This window comes from Nestor notabilis, unplaced genomic scaffold, assembly GCF_000696875.1.
Source record: "Nestor notabilis isolate BGI_N333 unplaced genomic scaffold, ASM69687v1 scaffold22686, whole genome shotgun sequence".
In the NCBI taxonomy this organism is placed as follows: Eukaryota; Metazoa; Chordata; class Aves; order Psittaciformes; family Psittacidae; genus Nestor; species Nestor notabilis.
Genome location: NW_009933628.1, coordinates 18,354 through 37,783, shown reverse-complemented (window position 1 = coordinate 37,783; position 19,430 = coordinate 18,354). Strand labels below are relative to the sequence as shown.

The 19,430-nt window shown below is 42.8% G+C and overlaps 1 protein-coding gene across 1 annotated transcript in view; it reads left to right on the top strand.

Moving 5' to 3' along the window:
- VRK2 (vaccinia related kinase 2) overlaps nt 1–19,430 on the top strand; it is a 34,908-nt gene that overhangs the window by 8,751 nt on the left and 6,727 nt on the right. Inside the window, exons 6-9 of the mRNA XM_010016976.1 lie at nt 3,501–3,633; nt 13,872–13,992; nt 16,540–16,598; nt 18,298–18,479. Of these exons, the coding sequence (XP_010015278.1) occupies nt 3,501–3,633; nt 13,872–13,992; nt 16,540–16,598; nt 18,298–18,479 (495 nt within the window). The remainder of the gene's footprint in view (nt 1–3,500; nt 3,634–13,871; nt 13,993–16,539; nt 16,599–18,297; nt 18,480–19,430) is intronic.

The window sequence follows — 19,430 nt, the reverse complement described above, 5'->3', positions numbered from 1 at the left end:
TGGTCTGAGCAAATTTGGAAGGGCATGCTATGTTACATTATCAAAAAGTGACAACTAGCTATAAAGAACTATATATCTCTTTAATGATGAAAGGGTTATAATGAGAATTGATGAAATGAAATTAATGGTAATTTAAAAGAATGTAGTTGTTCTGATAATGGTTGTGGCAAGGTTGTAACGGTGCATTGCTGGTTTTGTAGAGGCTGAAGGGGATTGATTTTCATTGGTGGCCAGGAGGCTTTGCCTTGAGAGCTTTGTGGCACAGATCTGATGTGAAAGTTGTGGAAGTGATAAGTGGCTCAGCTAGAAGGAAGCTGAGCAATGACACTCATGACCAGCTTCTGGAGCAAACTGTGGTGCTATCATAGATGATGTTGCAATCACACAGGAGTGGCTTTAAGGGGAGATTACTTCTTGGTTACCAGGTCTTGCCACCAGCAGTCAAGGCAGGAGAACCTAAAGCTACTTCACCCTTTTGGAAGGGTTTTTCAGTATAAACTTGAAACTGCTCTGTTGATGCTACCAGTGAAAGTATTTTAAGCAAATCTTGCTTAAAATGGATTGTGAGTACACAGTAACTGTAATTTATCTGTAGCATAACTGGTAGCTCTTTTACATAGTTCAGGTTCGACTCACAAATGTTTGTGGCTACTCTCTGGATGCCCTGTTATTAAGATCGTTTGGAAGACCCCAAGGTTGGGCTGCCATATGGGAGTGTCTATCACATAAGCTAGCATTCCCAGCCAGACACAACCAGAGAGCTGGCTGAGATGCATTAGTTGTATTGGTTTTTGTTAACAGTTAAAAGCTCATTTTATACATGGCATTGCCTGAATTTGTAAAGGTTGAAATCCTTCCTGTATTTCATCTGATTGCATTTGGTCATCTGTACGTGTTGGAAATCTAGAGCCAAGCAAAACCCAAAATGTACCACTTAGCCTGGGAAAAACACACCTTCTAGCCTACTCTTTCCTTCCCAGCCCACAAAGGATGCTGTAGTCTTGCAAAACTCGATATTAGAGTAGTTTAAATTAGTTCTCTCACAGTGACTGTGGGCTCAATTACAACAGGTACCGGAGCATTGGGAATACACAGGAGAACGGATGCAGGAGAAAATCAAGTCAGTCAACCCAACAAAGTTTATGCCTTGTCCCAGATTTTTCTAAACATGCCTACGGTCTTTAATCTTGTATCACAGTTTGTATAGTCTGTCAGGTGAAAAACATCATCCGCAATCTTAAAAGCCATCACCCTGCAGGAAGCAAGTGCTGCATCCCAGCTTACACGCTCCAAATAAACCCAGATCCTGCAGCAGAAACAGTAAAACCAAGAGACCAGCCATCCCAGGATTTGGAGCTGCCTGGAGCACAAACAGGAATCAGTAGTTCAACAGAATGTGCTCCAAAATAATGTGTTAAGTTTTCTTGGGGGTTTTTTGTTCACTTGTTTGTTTTCTACCAGGAGTAACATAATTCAATTACAAGTGAGTGCCATAAGAGTTTATTTGAGACTTGTAGGATAAACTGTTCTTTAGCTAAAGAGAGAACAAAACTAAGGTTCAAATAGGAAAAAGTTTTTCTTTCTAATATAATATGATTTAGTAGAAATGATCTCTATGTGCCTTCAGATGATGCAGCTTTTGCCCCAGAGATCACTTCCACTGGCAATATAATAGCAGTCTGCAGCATTTACTTTTTTCCCAAGTGAAAGTACCATACTTGGATATTTCTAAAAAAAGAATTACCTAATGTGAGAACTGGTCAATGTAAGGGGCAAAGGCCGGGGGAGTGTGAGAATGACACAGGGAGAAAATATCCTGTGGGATATTGGGGGGTGGACACACTGTGATTAAATTCCAGCTGCTTTCAACAAGTTACTGCTTGTCAGCGTCGCTGCAGTAATTGCCCATGTGCATGTATTAAGTCCACCCCTGCTGGACTTAATGTGAATCTCAACTTCATAGAGTGGAATGATCCAAATAATGTGGGTGGCAGAACTGACATGGATGCAGAACTGTCTGCACTCAGCCTGCAGAGAAATAGAGGCGTAGGGGCCAGATAAGAGTGTTCAGGTCTGTCTTGAAAGGCAGCAGCAGAACTGTCCTGGTTTTGGCTGGGATAAAGTGAACTTTCTTCGCTGTAGCTGGCACTGTGCTGTGTTTTGGATTTAGGATGAGAGTAATGATAACACACTGATGTTTTAGCTGTTGCTGAGCATGAGCAGTGCTTACCCTGAGTCAAGGACTTTCCAGTTTCCCATGATCTGCCAGTGAGGAGAGGCACAGGAAGCCAGGAGGAAGCAGAGCCTGACCCAAACTAGCCAAAGGGGTATTCCAGAGCTTGGAATGTCAGGCTCAGTATAGAAACTGCAGGGAGTTGGCTGGGAGCCACTGATCACTGCTTGGGTCGGGCTGGTCATCAGTCAGTGGGTGGTGGGTAATTGTATTGTACATCACTTGATTGTCTTGGGGTTTCTTCCTCCTTTTTTCCCCATTATTATTAATTATTATTGTTATTACTGTTTATAATGTTTTACTTTATTTCCATTATTAAACTGTTCTCTTAACCCACGGGTTTTACTTTTCTTCAGTTCTCCATCCCATCCCACTGCAGGGCAGGGAGGGGAGTGAGCAAGCATCTGTATGGACTTACTTGCTGGCTGGGGTTAAACCATGTGAAGAACAGACAGTAAAATGCAGCTCTCCTGAGCTGTTCTGTTTTCAGCTCTAAACACCATAAAAGTGAGCAAGATGAAGTTTAAAGTCACTTAACACTTCACAATTCCCAAGAACATGCAAGTGCATCTCCAAGATACGTTGTTCAGAACTGAGGGGTTTCCTTCCCCTGATTATTTGGGTGGGGGGGATGTAGTTTCTTTTGCTTTTTGTTTTATCTTATGCTTTATATTTAAATAGTTGTTGCCAGTATGAAGTTACTGACAGTGACATGCAAAAAGAGGAGGCTGCAGTCAGGCTAATACCCAGTAGCCCTGTGGTCACAGCCGTGTCGGTGGTGGAGCCCTGTGTGCAGCCCTGCTGGGGGAAGCTGCTGCCTCTCCCTTTCTCTGGCCTTTAAGTGTCACTGCTGCTCTGAAATTGCAGAGTCTCAGCTGATGAGAAATGTGAACAGGGGTGTGTATCTGCCTGTTTAAGTAAGGAGGGGAAGGGGTCCCATAAGCAATGTGAGGGTACATAAAAGGCATATTGCACTTTATGATGTCTAGATCCCACCTGGAGAGGAGAGAGCTTATGAACAAAATAAAAAGACTGAAATTCAGCTCGACTCTGAAATAAGATAAGAGTATAGTAGTGGAAGGATTTAAATGGGGAGGGCAGCTGTTATAGCCCCCAGTTGTACATATTTTATTCTGAGGCACCATTTGGTTTAATAAAATTTAGATCTAAGGCTGTCCTTAACCTATCCGTTTCTTAAGACTTAATTATAAAGGTTATACTTTCAAAGGACAAAAGCGTTATTCATTTGTCTGTTCATGTCTTCCAGGTTTATCTTGCAGATTATGGACTTTCCTACAGATATTGTCCCAATGGGAACCACAAACAGTATCAGGAAAATCCTAGGAAGGGCCATAATGGGACAATAGAGTTTACCAGCGTAGATGCCCACAAGGGAGCAGGTAGGTTTCTCTTTCTTTATTTCAGAGGAGTGATTACAGAATGAGTAATCAGGCTGTGTGAGCTGATGTATACAGTACAAGTAGTCCTGGGGATTGCTCAGGGTTGATCAGACCCTTGTGTGGTGACCTCTTCCTGTACCTGGGAATGCTTCTCCAGGGCTGCTGGGGGAAGGGAAGCAGCACGAGTACAATTGAAAGGCTGCAGCATGTATGGCACTGGGAGGTGGACAAAGATGCCCTAAGAAGAGCTTGCCAGTAAACCTAATTGGTTCATGTTGGGAGTACTGGTTTGGGTTTGCTGCGTGCTGTAAAGGTAGAGCCATTCGCTAATGTTGCATTGTCAAGGAAAAATGTTCCAAGGCTGCACTGTCCTTTAGGGAGAGCTGTGTCTGAGTGTCATCATCTGTGTTATGAGAGGATATTTCAAGATGACATTCCTTCTGCAAGGAGAAAAACCTGTTTTGAAGCCATAAAGTGTTAACTTTTTGAAATCTTTTTCCAGTAGCCTTTCATATATCTTACTTATTTAAACTCACTTTGATGGTATTGGAAACACATTTGCAGGTAAATTACATACATAGTCCTTTTATTGGATATTGATTGGCCTGCCTTGCATTCCAAGGCAGACTTAATTCAACAATTCCCTAATTAGTTAAAGTCATAACCTATGTCTTGTATTCATTTACCATTAATTAAACCTTAGCTGTTTATTACACTGCAGTCCAAATCCAATAGCAGACCCATAGAGCCATGGAAAAGGGAATGGGAGGTCAATATCGAAAATATATATGGTGCAAAGTCCCCCTGATGGCTGCATTGTTCACAATCAATATGGTCAATGCAACACAACTTTCTTAGTTGCTATGTCAGCAAGACAAAAAGTCAATTCTAATGTTATGCTAGTGAAAAAAATGGTGATTATTGAAAAACTTTGACTCTTGCTATGAAACGGTGTTTTTGTTAACTTTTCTTCTCCCTGTTCCCCCCTCCTTACCCCGAAGATCTCCTGAAACAAAAGGAATGGGTTTGTGCTGCCAGCCTGGCCAGGATCATAATGTCACAAGTAATAACTGTAGAAATTTGTGCTTGTTAATAGCTGCTGAACTGTTACCTTAAACTAATACTTTCTAACGAGTTTTAGTTGGCACAAACAACTGTGTATTATTGCTTTTTCTATTAAAAGGACCATTGACCATGTAATGTAGAGGGTCTTGATAATTTGCCGGCGCTGTTAAAACCTGCAATCGTTTAACTCTGGTCATTAGGAAAAATGAAATAAGACTGTCAAGTATTTGTTGCAAAGACAATTGCACCATTTCACCTGCTACAGAATATTTTGTGGTGGAGAGGGACTGTTTACAAGGGTATGTAGGGACGGGACAAGGGGGAATGGCTTTAACCTGCCGGAGGGGAGACTGAGATGAGCTCTGAGGCAGAAGCTCTTCCCTGTGAGGGTGCTGAGGCGCTGGCACAGGGTGCCCAGAGGAGCTGTGGCTGCCCCATCCCTGGCAGTGTTCAAGGCCAGGTTGGACACAGGGGCTTGGAGCAACCTGCTCTGGTGGAAGGTGTCGCTGCCTGTAGCAGGGGTTGGAGCTGGAGGAGCTTTAGGGTCCCTTCGAGCCCAAACCATTCCCTGAGGAGGACATCTGTTTTGGACTCTTCTAGTCCTCCCAAGCATACAGTGCATTTTCAGGAGATCTGACTCTGGCAGGTTTTCATGGTAGGGTGAGCAGTATGGATGTGTTAGCAGTATTTGATGTGGATGCTGTTTGACGAATAGGTGGAAGCTGGAGCGTTTGGGATTTGGCATTTGGATACTTACAGCTGCTAGAGGACAAGTGTCTGTTGATGGGTATGTGATTGCAGGGCAGGTAATTCCTTTTATTTCAAAGAGTAGAGAAATTTTACAGACTTGGGTGCCAAAAGGTTTGCACACGCAAGTGTGAGTTAAGTTGTCGTCTTTTGCAATCTGTGGGTAAGATTGCAACCTTGAGTAGCTAAAGCCAAGGGATTAGCTAAGGAATCAGTGAAAAGTGGAGGATTCCAGGAAACAAAACATTCAGAAAGATGGCTTGAAGGAGCTTGCCCCTATCTTGCACATGAAATTTTTGTGCTTGTTCATAGCTGCAAACAAATCAGCAGATTTTTCTGGTGCTCCTGCTGGAAGAGCCTGCAGAACATGATGTGGTGTCTGGCATGTTGCAGAGAATCCAAACTATTCACATGGTATGCCTCAGCTCTGCCCTTGTAACAGCCTGAATCCATTAAGGTCAAATTACCAGTTTCCCATTTGCAGCAGGTCTCTCAGCATCCCCGGGAAGATTGCACAGGTCCAGATGGCAGAACTCAGCGACTGGTTTCCCTCTTCTCATCTCTCGTCATGAGGTTTAGAGTTTCAGAGATGTTTCAGGATTCTAAGCCACATCCAACAGCTGGGATAGGGGGTTCCTGGCTCAACACCCTTCTGTACTCCCAGCTCGTGATTGAGTCTCAGCATAGTCTCGGGTACCAAATGAGATGGGTGCTCTTCTCAAAGGTATTTAAAGCCTGGCAAATTGAAGTGCATAGACAGCCTTCATCCTGGTGTTACCCAATTTTTCAGAGTGGCGTATTCTTTTATTTCAATGTAGTTCTAATTTTTAAATGTAATTTCATATAAATGAGATCCTTTCTAGAGGGCATTTCCTGAATGTACGTAGCAACATAAATATCTCAAACCTCAAAAACCCTGAAGAGTGCCAGTTGCTGTATTGAGCTAAACAAATGAGAACATTTTGACTTGCTCATGAAGCACCTACCTGAATGCAGCAATTTGAGGTACATGCTGAAACCCAAAAGAAAATTATGAATTTGTTGCTTTCAGAAGTGCCTCTTGGCAATGCTTGAAGCTGATAACCCCCTTGCATAAAGCCAATCAAATGCAACCACTTCCCACTAATTTAAATCAGCACTGGTGTTTCCCAAGCTGAATTGAGAGTTAAACTCAGCTGCATGCCTATTTATTCCCCAAGCTCTCCAGGGAGTTCATCAGGTGTAGAGGATATGCAGTCCTGTGAGATCCAGACAGTTTCCTGCCAGCACCCACCGCATGGTAACACTTTTGGGTGGCAGAAGTGGTCCATATTCTTCTAACAGCCTCTGGTAAGGGCTGCGTTGGATGTGCCATTCCTGTGGTGACTGATGGTGAATCGCTGCCTTCAAGCAAGTTACTTCAGTGCATGCTGGTGTACACTGATGGTGTTTGTGGCCTTGACTTTGTCCTGCAGCTGAAGAGGAATTCCCCTGAGCTGGGAAAGGCTGGGAGCAGCTGCCCTGCCTCATGGCTCAGCTCTTCACACTGGGTTTGGCTTTAGGTTTGCAGGACTTGCCTGTGTGTGGGCTCCACAGGCTGGCTCCTCTGTGCCACAGTCTGGGGGCTTCCAGGCTTGTGGAAGTTGCAAGTATTCATTGCAACCTCAGTTACATCCCGATGTCTACAGCTCACTTTGAACCAAGTCAGGCCCAAGCTGGGCTCTGCCACAGGATTTGCCCCACACCACCAGCATTCCTGTATTTGGTGGCTGGATCTCATTGCAACCAACATGTGGGGTTTTCAAGTTTAAAACCTTTTTATTTTGTGGCAAATTCCATATGGCACAACTACGCTGTTAGTTTTAGTGCAGTATTTGAGTGTATTCATCATACTAATTTTAAAAGACCATGTCGTATAAACAATATTACATTTGTGAGTTGATTGATACTTAAAGAGAGTTAAATGTACAGTGGGTACAGATATAAAAAATTGTTACATAGTTAGTGTTAAAAAGTAATATTTGGATCAATGCCTCCTATGGATTTTTGTAGATTTTCTACTCACTGAGGCATGCAGTCAATACCTAATTTCTCTGGAGATATACTGCGCTTAACATATTGAGGTTTTTTAAATACTCCAGTGCTGTGCATCGAGTGTGTAAGACCGGTTTTAATTTGCTATCATTGATGAACATAAGAGTATGAACTGTCTGTGCTGAATTCCCTCCAGCATATATTTGTGTTTGCCATCGATTGCAAGATGACTCTCCTCTTCCTTTTCACAACGTCTCACGGTAACTATTAGCACTTGTGCCACCTCTCACGTTGGGTAGATGGGTCTGCCCAAATCCTTGCAGAACTTATATCTACCTCTGGAATAGTAAAAGCTGCTTAAGACAGTAGTGACTTGATAAACTTAAGGGTAATTAGAATGTCTGATGATGTTTGCCTCTGTTAGGGCCACTGGTTGTCACTTCTTTAGAGCTGGTGAATACGTTTTGAGTGAGCTGATTTCATTGAGCAAAAGTGTATTTTCTTCTCCCGTGCTGGGGAAGGCAGTTGCAGCTATATTTAATGCTATAGTTTAGCCAGGTCTTCATGCTCCTCACACTGGGTTATTGCAGCACACGCTCCTTGAGGTTCATCCAAATGCTTGTACACTGTGTTTCAACAGGGCAACGCAGGGATCAGGCTGATGGTAGGGAAAACTCTGCAGTACTTGTTCTTGTTTTCCCCACTGATCTGACAGAACTGTTGCTATTTGCTATGAAAAACATAGCTTAATGCTTGTCCATTTTTCCTTTTCTTTTACATGCAGGGGTTGACTAGAATATATTCAGAGTTCATTTTGTGAGGAAGGATGTGCAAGAATATAAACACCTATGCCTGGAAATACATTCTTGCTCAGCCTGCATGGCTTCCAGAGAACAGAGCTCTAAATGGCTCTGGATCAAGAGGTTTATTTGGCATCTGTCCATGTATAGTTTGGATTCAGAGAGAGCCTGCTGGATTTTGCTGTCGGTCAAATGAATTATTGATTTGCTGCAGTTTGGTATGTGCTTCCCCAGCCTGTGTGCAGGACAAACTGTAAATCCTAAAAATAAAGGAAAATATAATTGGCCTGGCAAAAAAAATGGGTAAAACTTTGCAGTGTGAAGTAAATACAAAGATAGTTTAGTTTCTGAGTGTGGGATTAGAACTGTGTGCCCAGCAGAAGAGGGAGCAGGAGGTCGCTGTAAGTGAAAGAAGAGCTGGATTTTAGCAGGGAGACGATTGAATAAGTTCCTGTAACCACCTCTATTAAGCTTATTCTGTCCTGCCCAGGATGTCCAAAAGCAGCAAAAATAAGATGTTGACCATCACAGCTTCTAGCACAACTGAGGAGTGTGGCTGGGAATGGGCTGTTTAATTTTGTCTCTCATTCTCTACACCGGGAATTCAGGAAGTTAGGGAATCTCACAGCTGCTCGCCAGCCCCAACCTGTCAGCCCCTTACCTTTGTGATTTCTTTTCTGCCACACAGATGTGAAAGAAGAGTAAAACTTCCTGTCCCCACTCTCCTGCCACACATTCTCCTTACTGCAAGCTTGGAACGTTTTACTTCCGACCAGGTACCTGCATCTCTTGACACCACCATTTTATCTTCCACCAGATGTCATGCTGAAGTTCCCTTGCATCTCCCAACCTCTCCTCTACATAAACTCATTCCCACCATATCAGGACTCCAGTCCTCTTCCTTTCAGCACCTCCCATTCCACCGGTGAATAACCATGCTCCTGATGGTTATTCACTCTCTGTCCATGTTTAGAGGAGAATCCTGCTGCTGGCTGCACTCCTCTGTTAAGGATGCAGCAAAGGAAATGTAAAACCAAGGAGGCTCCGCAGTTAGATCTGCTGGTCAGTGGATATGTGCAACTGCTTGCTTGGAGGTTGCTGGGCCATGTCTGCACATTAGACAGTTGTGACTGTCCAGGAAAGCTCTGCTATTTTGAGGAGGTTTGAGAGTCACAGTTTGGGAACGTCTGGCCTGCAAGACCTGCTGAGGTCTCGGTGTGCTCATGAGCTTGGCCATGGCAGGAGAGCAGCAGTAGTGTGGCAGCTTTTGTGGCTCTTGAAGCGAGTTATCCAACCCCTGTGCTGAGACTGCATCCTGTGTCTGACACAGGCGCTGATGTGCAGGCTGGTTGCCAGCTTTGGTGCTGCCTGAGAGGATGCGACCCCTCAGGGCTGTGAGGCTGATACTGTCAGCAGGACACCTCTGTGACCACCAAGGTGAGGTCAGTGTTGGGAGTCATGGTTGCATCCTCCATGTGGACCCCTGCAGGAACTCCTGCCCATCAGTCGTGTCACCCCTTGAGTGATCTGTGGGATCCGAGTTTAGGAGGGAGACCACAGCTGGCACAGGAAAAGCTGCTCATTGCCACATCCCAGTTTGGGTTCTCTGGGAGAGCTGTTGGCCACTTGTGGTGACACCATGTTTGCACTGGATTTTCCTTTCCAGCATTCCGTGGTGGTGGTGATTGTCAGTGAGTACTTCAGCAGCGTGCCAAGCTAACGGTGCAGAACTGTACGTGAGGGGAGGAGAGGTTGTTCCCAGCCCCTGCTGGCAGCTGCCCTGCCTGTGACTGGGTAACTCTGCACAGGATGGCCTCCAAGCACTAAAATTCATTGTAAATTTAACTGTATTCACCTAACCTTTTCCCTGTTGCCACTCACTCTATTCAGTTAGCCAGTGTCCTGCTGCAGTGAGCGCCTCAGTCTGACCAGTTCCTTGAGGAAACAATACTTTATTAGCTTTTTTTAGTCTTTTCTCCTGCCCCTAATACAGACACCGAGTTTTGATATTCTTGTGTTTGTCTGGGTTTTTTTAACAACCTCAACCTTAAGAAATTATATCACTTTCAGTTCATTTATTAAAACATCGTGGTGATACATTTTTAACATAATGGTATTTCTCCATGGTCATGTTAACACTCCTTTCCTTTATGGGCTTTTGGATTAATGGCTATGGGTATGAGTTGTATTTGTTTGTGAATTAACATGAATTTGTATGCTGTAATGCCAGTGTGAATTGGAGGCTCCACTGCATGTAGATGCAATATGAGCAACTGAAATGATCCTTTTTATGAAAAGCTTCCAATCTAAAGAAACGCTAATGGTGAAATTATAATGTAACAGTGCTAATTAAAAATAATAGAAGAACATTTCATCTGTCACTCGTTAGATCCCTTTAAAAGGCTTGAGAAAGTTAGTTTAATAAGGGCTGGAGAGGAAAACTCCCATTTTCACATGGGTTTCAGATGAGGTTTGGGGAGCAGGGTAGTTTTGAGAGCATATTGTGGCCAGTGTGATATCATTCATCATCTCTAGTAATCTGAATCTAAATTAGGGCTCTGAGAGCTGCCAAATCCACTATATGGAATACATAATATATTTTCTTCTCAGGGTGAATTGCTTCAGTTACGTGGTTCCGAGTTATCGTCGATCCCCATTCCTGCCCGTTGAGTGTATGGTTGTGGTATATATAAAACTAGTTATGGCCCAACTCTGATTTCATTGACGTGGTTGTTAATGAGTTAATTTCAGTGGAGCTGTTCCTGATTTATCTTGGCAGGAGCGAGGGCAGAATCAGGCCTTAAATCTTCAAATTAAAGAATTAAACTATAAAAATACTGTGGGATGAAATATCACCAACACGCTGCCATTAAATAGGGTTTCACATGAGACTGAAACAGTAAAATCTGGTGAATAGAAAAGCAGAAATCAAAAATCTATTAAAAAAGAAAGAAAAAACCAACAAGGCTTTAACCTACAGAGAAGTAAGAGAATTTGATTTAAATAAGTTCTGTTTTGAGTGTTTGTTCTTGTAATGGTGACAAGTTATAAAGCAGAATCGTTTCATTTTTGCATGGCTGTCGCATGTAAAGTGAAACCAGACTGACTTCTCTCCCTGAATGTTTATCAGGAGTTCTGTACTCTCCACCTGTATTACAGATTAATTTTTGCAAGTAGACATGTAGTTGAAATGTATGTATTAGTGCTTTATTTGGGGTGAAAATCGAATGATTCCATTGTTCAGAGATAACATTAATTCCTTAACGATTAGTTAGTTGAACTCTTCTGTAATAAGGATCTAAATGATTTCAAAAGTCAACGAAGTAGCATCTCTAATAGCAAGCTGACAAAGCAGCAGAGAGAAAGACTAAGCTGGTACAGTCAAATAATCAAACAAACACTGACATTTTCATGTGTTTCTATCTATGAAAACCACATGTGAACGTCTGTGTGTAGTAACACTTGCAGTGACCTGGGAGATAAAGTGACACGGGTTTTCTCCATCTCTCTGTAAAACATTTCCCCTTTTGTTTTTTAGTGATGTATGGCTTAGTTACATGTACCTGCTCTTTCTTTTCCCCCAGCTGACTACTGTGGCTTTAGGAAGGTATTAGTAAAGTCTTAGTTGTGCACATCTCCCTGTTTGCAGTGGATTTGCCCTGGTGTTAGTCAGGAAATGGCTGGAAGGTCTGCACGGGAGCGAGGAGGTAAATTAGTCACGTCCAAACTGTGAAGGGAACTTTACTCTCTGGGGACTGTTTTGTCAGAAAATGAGGTATCTTGGGTAAGCTTCTGAAAACTCATGCACTCAGCATCAGTCCCAGGTTCCTATCAGTTAGTCCCTCAATGGGGAAAAAGGTGGTCCACTGTCTTGGACCTCAAAAGGCCACTTTCTGTAGCCTGTCCTGCACAAACAGGTGCCAGGAGAGTGTTGGGTGAAAATTAGGGGATCTGCAATCAGAAATGCTGGCTGATGTGGTCATAATCTGGAATTGCCATAATGGAAAAGGGAGTTGTGAACACATGTGTATGAATGGAATTGTTCCACAGTTAACAGGAGATTTATGGCTGAAGAAATCACTACGGAACAGCAAGTGGTAGAGATTGTGTTTTTATTTTAATACAAGAGCCAAGTCTTGCATTAGGATGTTGCTGAATCTAGTGCAGAAAACAGATGACACCCAAGGGACAGTGCAGCATTCTGTTAGATTGAAGGGCCTTTAATAATCCCATTGTCTAATAGCAGTTAAGATAGAGAATGGAGAAGAACTAATCTGCTTTTACAATAATGTGTGTATGGTAACAAGAAGCAGTTATGATGTGTTGGCCCCGTGGCTTTTAGCAGATGACTTCTTAAATTAAAAGATAAGTTTGCTGAGTGACTTTCTGGAGTGTATTTAATGAAGGCCCATAAAATATGATATCTGTTTACAGCTGGATTAACAACACCACGCTCGACTACTAGTCTTTACACTACACAAAAAGTACTGAACGAATCTGAAATCTTCTTTCCTTCCTGGAAAGTGCAAATTCAGTTTGGAAAAGCATAAATTGAACTTCTGCCTCTGTCTGTCTTTAATCACGGTGAACGGCCTCTGGTTTGGCAGATTCCATGTGGTCTTGACTTGCACACTGCAGGCTGCAAGTCAGATGTGTACAAAGAAACAGAGCAGCAATCCTGCTTGTTCAGGTCTTTCAAGTTGGTTTCCTCTGAATAGCAGAAAGAAATAGTAATTCTTCTAGCATCACACTTTTTTCTTCTCTTTCTCTTGGAAAAGTCAATCTATGGATTAACCTCAGTTACCTGGTTTTCTGCACAGAAGATGTTTGGGGATGGGGTTAATTTTGGATTGAATGATATCTACTGTATATCTGTTCTGTAGTTAGTGTATCTGTTTGGGGCGTGCAAAGTGAGAGTAAGTTGTTCCTGAGATAACTTCCTTTTTGGAAGCAGTAGCAGTAAGTTTACACAGGACTTGCTAAGCAGCAAGTGTACTTTAGCTTGTGCTCCAACTCTAAACAAACAGTTCGTGGTGCTTGTAAGCAGACTACTTTGGTGTGTAAGTGTACACTAGATGGCAGTTTTGTCATATCTTCCAAGTTCAAATAGCTCTGTAGGAGAACAGGAAAGGCCATCAGTGTTTAGTCTGCACTCGCAGGGTCCCTGCATGACCAATGTGGACCCCATGGACTTCCTGGAACATGTGTTAGCAATTTAGCAGCAGACATTTATTTCTTTGTTTTACTGCTTGGCTCTTTGAGAAAGTGTTGGTACTCAGTTATGGGCTGTCTGGATCATGTCAGAGGCCATGGGGATCAAGTCCATGTGACAGGCCAGACTGAGGAAGGATGAAGCTGGAGGAGGTGAGGAAACTGACCCTTACTTCAACAGCAACAAGTCACTGCCTGTCTGTGGCCTGTGGCCAAATGCCGGGGCGGTTTAGGTCTAATACAGCTGAATAAACAAAACACTTTGCCCATTTGGCTTTTCATATTTCATCAACACAAGTTCAGTCAAAGTCTTTTCTATTTCCTAAGAAGAGGTTCTTATTCTTCATCTTTTTTTTCCCCCCCTGTCTTTTTTTATCCCTTTCCCCCCTTCCCACATTTTAGCCCCATCCAGACGAGGTGACCTTGAAATCCTTGGCTACTGCATGCTGCAATGGCTGTGTGGGAAGCTGCCCTGGGAACAGAACCTGAAGGACCCTGTAGCTGTCCAAGCTGCGAAAACAAGGTAAAACTAAGCACAAGCACGTACCCGTGTGCATATACACACACACCAGCCTAGAACCCTGCAGCATCCTCATCACTTAGCAGGACAGGCCAGAAAAAGACTCCTTAACATGCTGAACAACATGAAGAAGCTAAAATGATTTTCCTTAGTTCAGAGAGATGTTAGAAGCAGTTAAAAATGTGACCTCTGTGTGCATTCTGCCCTCTTCCACATGTTCCTGTGTGCACTGCCGTGGTGAGATGACAGATTCAGATGCACAGCACACACTCATTTTGTCTGCTGTGTGTGTTTTTAATGCTCTTTTTTTAAAGCAGACACTTGTGAATCAGTGCAGGCCTTAGTGCACATACAGAGGGTGGTTGTGTGTCCCCGTTGAACTGCACGGGTGCTTTGTAGAGACTAAAGCACAGGCATCTCTTGGAAGTTTTTCCACATGTGCATCCAATTTATTTAACTTTCTATATGATGCTATTTTTCAGATGGTTTTATGTAGGTTTTTCGTGTTACATAAGCCTACTGCCATTACAAACAATCAAATACCAAAATACTAAGGAACTTGATTAAAATCTTTCCCTTGTCCCAGCATGACTCAGAGCTTACTAAAGCAACGTAGTGTAGTAGTTTTTCCTTTCTCTGCTTTCAAAGTTGGGACTTGAGAGAGTTAATTACATGTGGTACAGTGCAGCCTGGCGAAGGCAACACAGAAGAGTAGTTACCCGTAAGTGTAACATCACAACTGGAGAAGGCAGCAAACTTTTAAGTAGGGCAAGTCACAACAGAGGTACACAATAGGGATAGCAGATCCACAGAAATCAATCTGCAAATTCAGTGTGGCACTGGCTCTCAGCAGAGAGAAAGGTGAGCCTGCAGACTGTGGATAATACAGATTGCATCTGTAAATGTTGACATCCCATGTTATGTTTAATATTTCTCCTTTAGAAGTTCTGATCATTACACAACCCCCTGCAAGGTAACACTTACACAATTCAATGTTAAATCAATTTAATCAATCAAGCTGCTTCACTAATTCTTCCCCTGTGGTTAACCCTTAAGTTCCTATTGTTTTCAGGATGCTGGGCAAACAGATGATTCCAGGAGATGTACAGAAAATGACAGAGATTCTGTTTATCAGAAATATCCTGTTAATCTATTAGGGGTTTAGTATTAGGGCATTTGCCCAAGTCACCCCCTTTTATTTATCATCATTTTTAATGCTTACACTGTTTTTAAAGGCCAGAAGTAGATATATATATATATAGATACATATATATATATATATGTATGCATCCAGTTGCTCCTAAGTTAGTAAGTACATTAAGCAGCACAGCTGAGTTGCTTCTGAGCATGCCAACCCTTTACTGTGGAGTATGTGTGATGGTAAGGAAGAGGAGCTGGGCCTGGGATGCAGTGAGAGGCAGGAACCAGGGCAAGGCCTCCAGCTGGTGTTCACCAGTTGTCTCATCCCCTCATCCCTTCACTGCAAGTTCTTAGTCTCCTCCATGTACTGCTGGGGCAGTGAGGCAATGGTGCCAAAGCTTTGGGCATTACTCGGGGTGTATTTAAGGTCTGCTGGTATATTTGAATGCAGAAATATTTGTGCTATGCAATAATTGGAGGGTCTCTGTTTGAATTGAAATTTAGGGTGGATTACAGGAAAATGTTTAAATACTCCATTTCCCCAAAACAGAGCCCCCTATTGCTGATACTAACCAACAGATCACTGAACTGAAGATATTAACCAGTGTACCCCTACTTCATGCATTAGAGAACACATCCTGTAAGTTATTGGTGGAGCTTTATGGCTCCTTTAAACAAACAAAAGGATCCTTTAGCAGGATGAGCAGCTAGACTCAAGTGACAGGTTTCACTTCCTCAGGGCAAGGGGACTTGTGCCCAGAGGCCTCGGAGATGCTCCTGGTTCATGCCTGCATAAGGGTGAGAGCTGCTGTTACTTCATCTGCTTTTAGGTTGTGTTTGATTCCGAGCTCCAGCCTCCTTTGCTGTTTCAGTTCCTGGCTAGGTAGAAGGTACACCAGTGGCCCTGCCCTTTGGGTTATGAAGTGCGTGGGACTGGAGGTCAGTTGACCTCCCACTCCCCTTTGCCATGTCTGCTTGTAGTTGTGACAGCCGTCACCCACGAGCTGCGTGGCAGAAAGGACCTGGTGCCCACTGACGTGTAGGCAGACCAGAACTGCCCCTAAGTTCCAAAATACAATATTAATCACTGAGCTGAAATCAGAACACACCATTTCAGCTCAAAGGATGCTGCTTTTTCTGTCTACAAAGCTTAAAACATCTGCAAAGAGAAACTTCCTGTTAAAGTGCAGACTTGACTGTAATCCAATCTTGGTGAAATCAGCAGTCTCCAAAGAGTTAAAAACATAGCTGGTAAGAGGAGATTTTGTTTTAAAAGCAGCACCGTGAATCATTAGCTATCCTGGAGGTCCACTCCCTTTGGAATTGAGACTTGCTGTCTTCCTAAATCGCAAATGAAGAATCACCTGCTCCAAAACCACATTAAATTGTTGCATTCTCCTGTTGTTTCAGACTTATGGATGAGCTCCCAGATTCAGTGATGAAATGGGATTCTTCTGGAGGCAGCTGTCGTAAGTGTACTTGCACTATGTACCACACAGCTCTTTAGCCTGCTACAGAAATTACTTCAGTGCCTTACTCTGTTTGGGGGAAGCAGAAGATGAGTAAAAGTAACTCAAAGTTAGCAAAGTCTTCACTTTGGAATCTTAAATCAGTTGCAGAGTTTTGCACCTTAAAGGCTGAGTTGGTGCAGTACGGGCGGGCAGACCAGTCCTGGGGCAAACTGTTGTGTGCAAGAATCATCCTTGAACCGACCCCTTGCAATCAAGCTTGTGTGCACCACTCTTAGCCATACCTAGCCAAGAGAAGGATTCAGCCTGCGCTATCTGTATTTAACTGATGACACAGAAGTTAAGTAATACTCGTGGTTAGATTAATTCAGGGTGCAGTTTAATTGAACTGCTATTTCTGAATTCACTGGAACCAGATCAGGCCCTTGTATTAGTCTGAGCATTTTTAGCTCAAAGGTTTGTTTACTGCAAGGGGAGAAGGTAAATTTCAGGTTGCTGTTGAATGCAAGAAGTGGTTCTTTATGCTTACTGATAGGGGATGCTCAGGATGCTTCATGCTTTTATCACAGGAACTCTTTTTCTGCTGCTTTCCTGCATTATCCCATAAACAAGCACTGAGGAGATGAAATAGGCTTTGAGGGCTGTGTTTTCAGTCCTAGCATAAGGTAGTATAAGGAGCTTCATCGGTCTCATGTGTGGTGTGTGCCGCAGAGTGACATAAGGGATCTCAGCCAGGTGTAATCCAAGGTGTGAGGAAGCAGTGCCTATCTCAGAAACAGAAGTGGCTCTTAGTATGGAAATAGTAAGCAACTGTCTGCAAAAGGTTTGTTGCTCAGTATTCAGAGTTTGAAAAAGCAAGTGAACGGATGGTTTGTCTTGTTCTTCCTTCACTGAAATACAGAAGTGGCCCAGGAAAAAACCCAAACTTCCTCCAAAGGTCAATGTCTCTTTGTGATTTATTCAGTTACTTTCTCAGCATATCTGTATTGGAATTATTGGAACACATCATGTATTACATAAAATACATCCATGATGTGCATACACATTTAATGAATCTTTCCTTCTGGGATTTACCGGATGCTAATACCTGGTGTAGTTCTCCAGTCTTAGGAGGCAACTGAAAGAAAAGTTTGATTCCCCCCTGTCTGTTTTTCCTAGCAGCATTATTTCCCTTTCTAGAACCACTCAGTAATGACAGCAAAATAATGCTTCTGCTTTAGGATGCAATCTCAAAACCACTATTTGTCCAAGTATTAGAAAAACCAAAACCTGCTTTATTTCCAACGCATTTGAAGTACAGTATCTATGCAGATGAAAAGTGCTGTTGACAGTAGTTAATATTTAAAGGGATATTATGATCTATCAAATATAAAATGCTTCTATTTTACATACAACTATCAATATTGATGAAGTATTTTGATTAATTTTTATACTTGGACAGCTTTTGGTGCTACACAAATTAGTACATGCCAAGACATGGCCCTTAAGGGTTTCCTTGTTTATCCATAAGGGTTATGTTGCTTATCCAAGTCTCTTCCAAAGAAGACCAGATATTGCAAGGTCTGTGTTCTGAGCGTGGCTGCAGCTGAAACTGTGTCATCTCGTTTCAGTGTAGGATTTGCATCCATTTTGGCATGAAATTCTTTCTGAAGTTCTAAGTCCTCACCAAGTGAACTCTACATTAAAATATGCTCCACAGGTGAACTCTGCAAGTTTCTGACATGTGTTTATGGCTTAGCTTATGATGAGAAGCCAGAGTATCAAGTGCTCAAGAAAATCCTGCTGGATGGGCTGGAGTCAAGTGGAATTCACTACGATGGCCCTCTGGAATTTTCCACTGCAGCTTGCACGGGGAATCACACGGCTCCTGAAGTGTGCAAAGTAAGTCAGGCAGTTCTGGGATTATTTCTGACATCTCCTGTTTGATTGTTGCCTTTTCTTTTGTAGGAGAGGAAATAGTTTAAGATCTCAAAATGAGACTGACACAGCAGTTCTCTTGCCTTAAATACACCATGTTTGTTAATTCCTGTTTCCCCTGGCTCTGCTAAAATGTGGGATGTCAACCCTTAAGGAGGAAGAACTGTCATGAGTCCTTTTGACCTACAGCCTCTCTCTTCAAAGCAGTAGGTCTGTGGAGAATGATTTACTTTCAGGATAATGGGGAAGTCAAGGACTTTGTTCACTAACATCTTGAAGACAAGCCTGAATGCCAGGTTTTTCCCTCGCTCCAGATTAAAAGCAAAGTTACCTTTATTAGTGAAAGCATTTAATTCATTTTCTCCCTTTCAAACTGTTCTTTGTCATTTGCCTTCACCCTCCTGCAGCCACTGATGGGGAGGAGGCATTATTCTATGTGAAGCGCTGACACCGAACGGCAAAGCGACAGCTATCGTGTTCTATTGTCCTCTTGTGCTTTGAAGTCCGAAACTATGTGATTAATAAAGCTGTGCTTTAATAAAGGGAGATGGAGGTAATTAACAGTCTTACTGGACTTGCTGTGAAATGTCAGTCCCGTCATACCTCTGCCTGGAAACTCCCTGTATGCAAGAGCCCTGCTCCTGTCTCAGCTACGTGGGCAATAAGGCAGGGTCAGGGTCCTGTTCATTCCTAATATTTCTGGTGAACTTTGGACCATCACAAGTGTACGTGAGCCAAGAATGCAGGATGCAAACTAATGTGACTGATCGGCTGCGAGATGAATGGTGATTCAAGTATCAGTGCACAGATGGTTCTGATTTGCTGAGTTTTGTAGCTGCTGCAACTGAAGACATAAAATATCCTTCTAGTCATAAATTAGCTCTTTGGAAGCAAAACCTTGGCACCAGAGCTTTA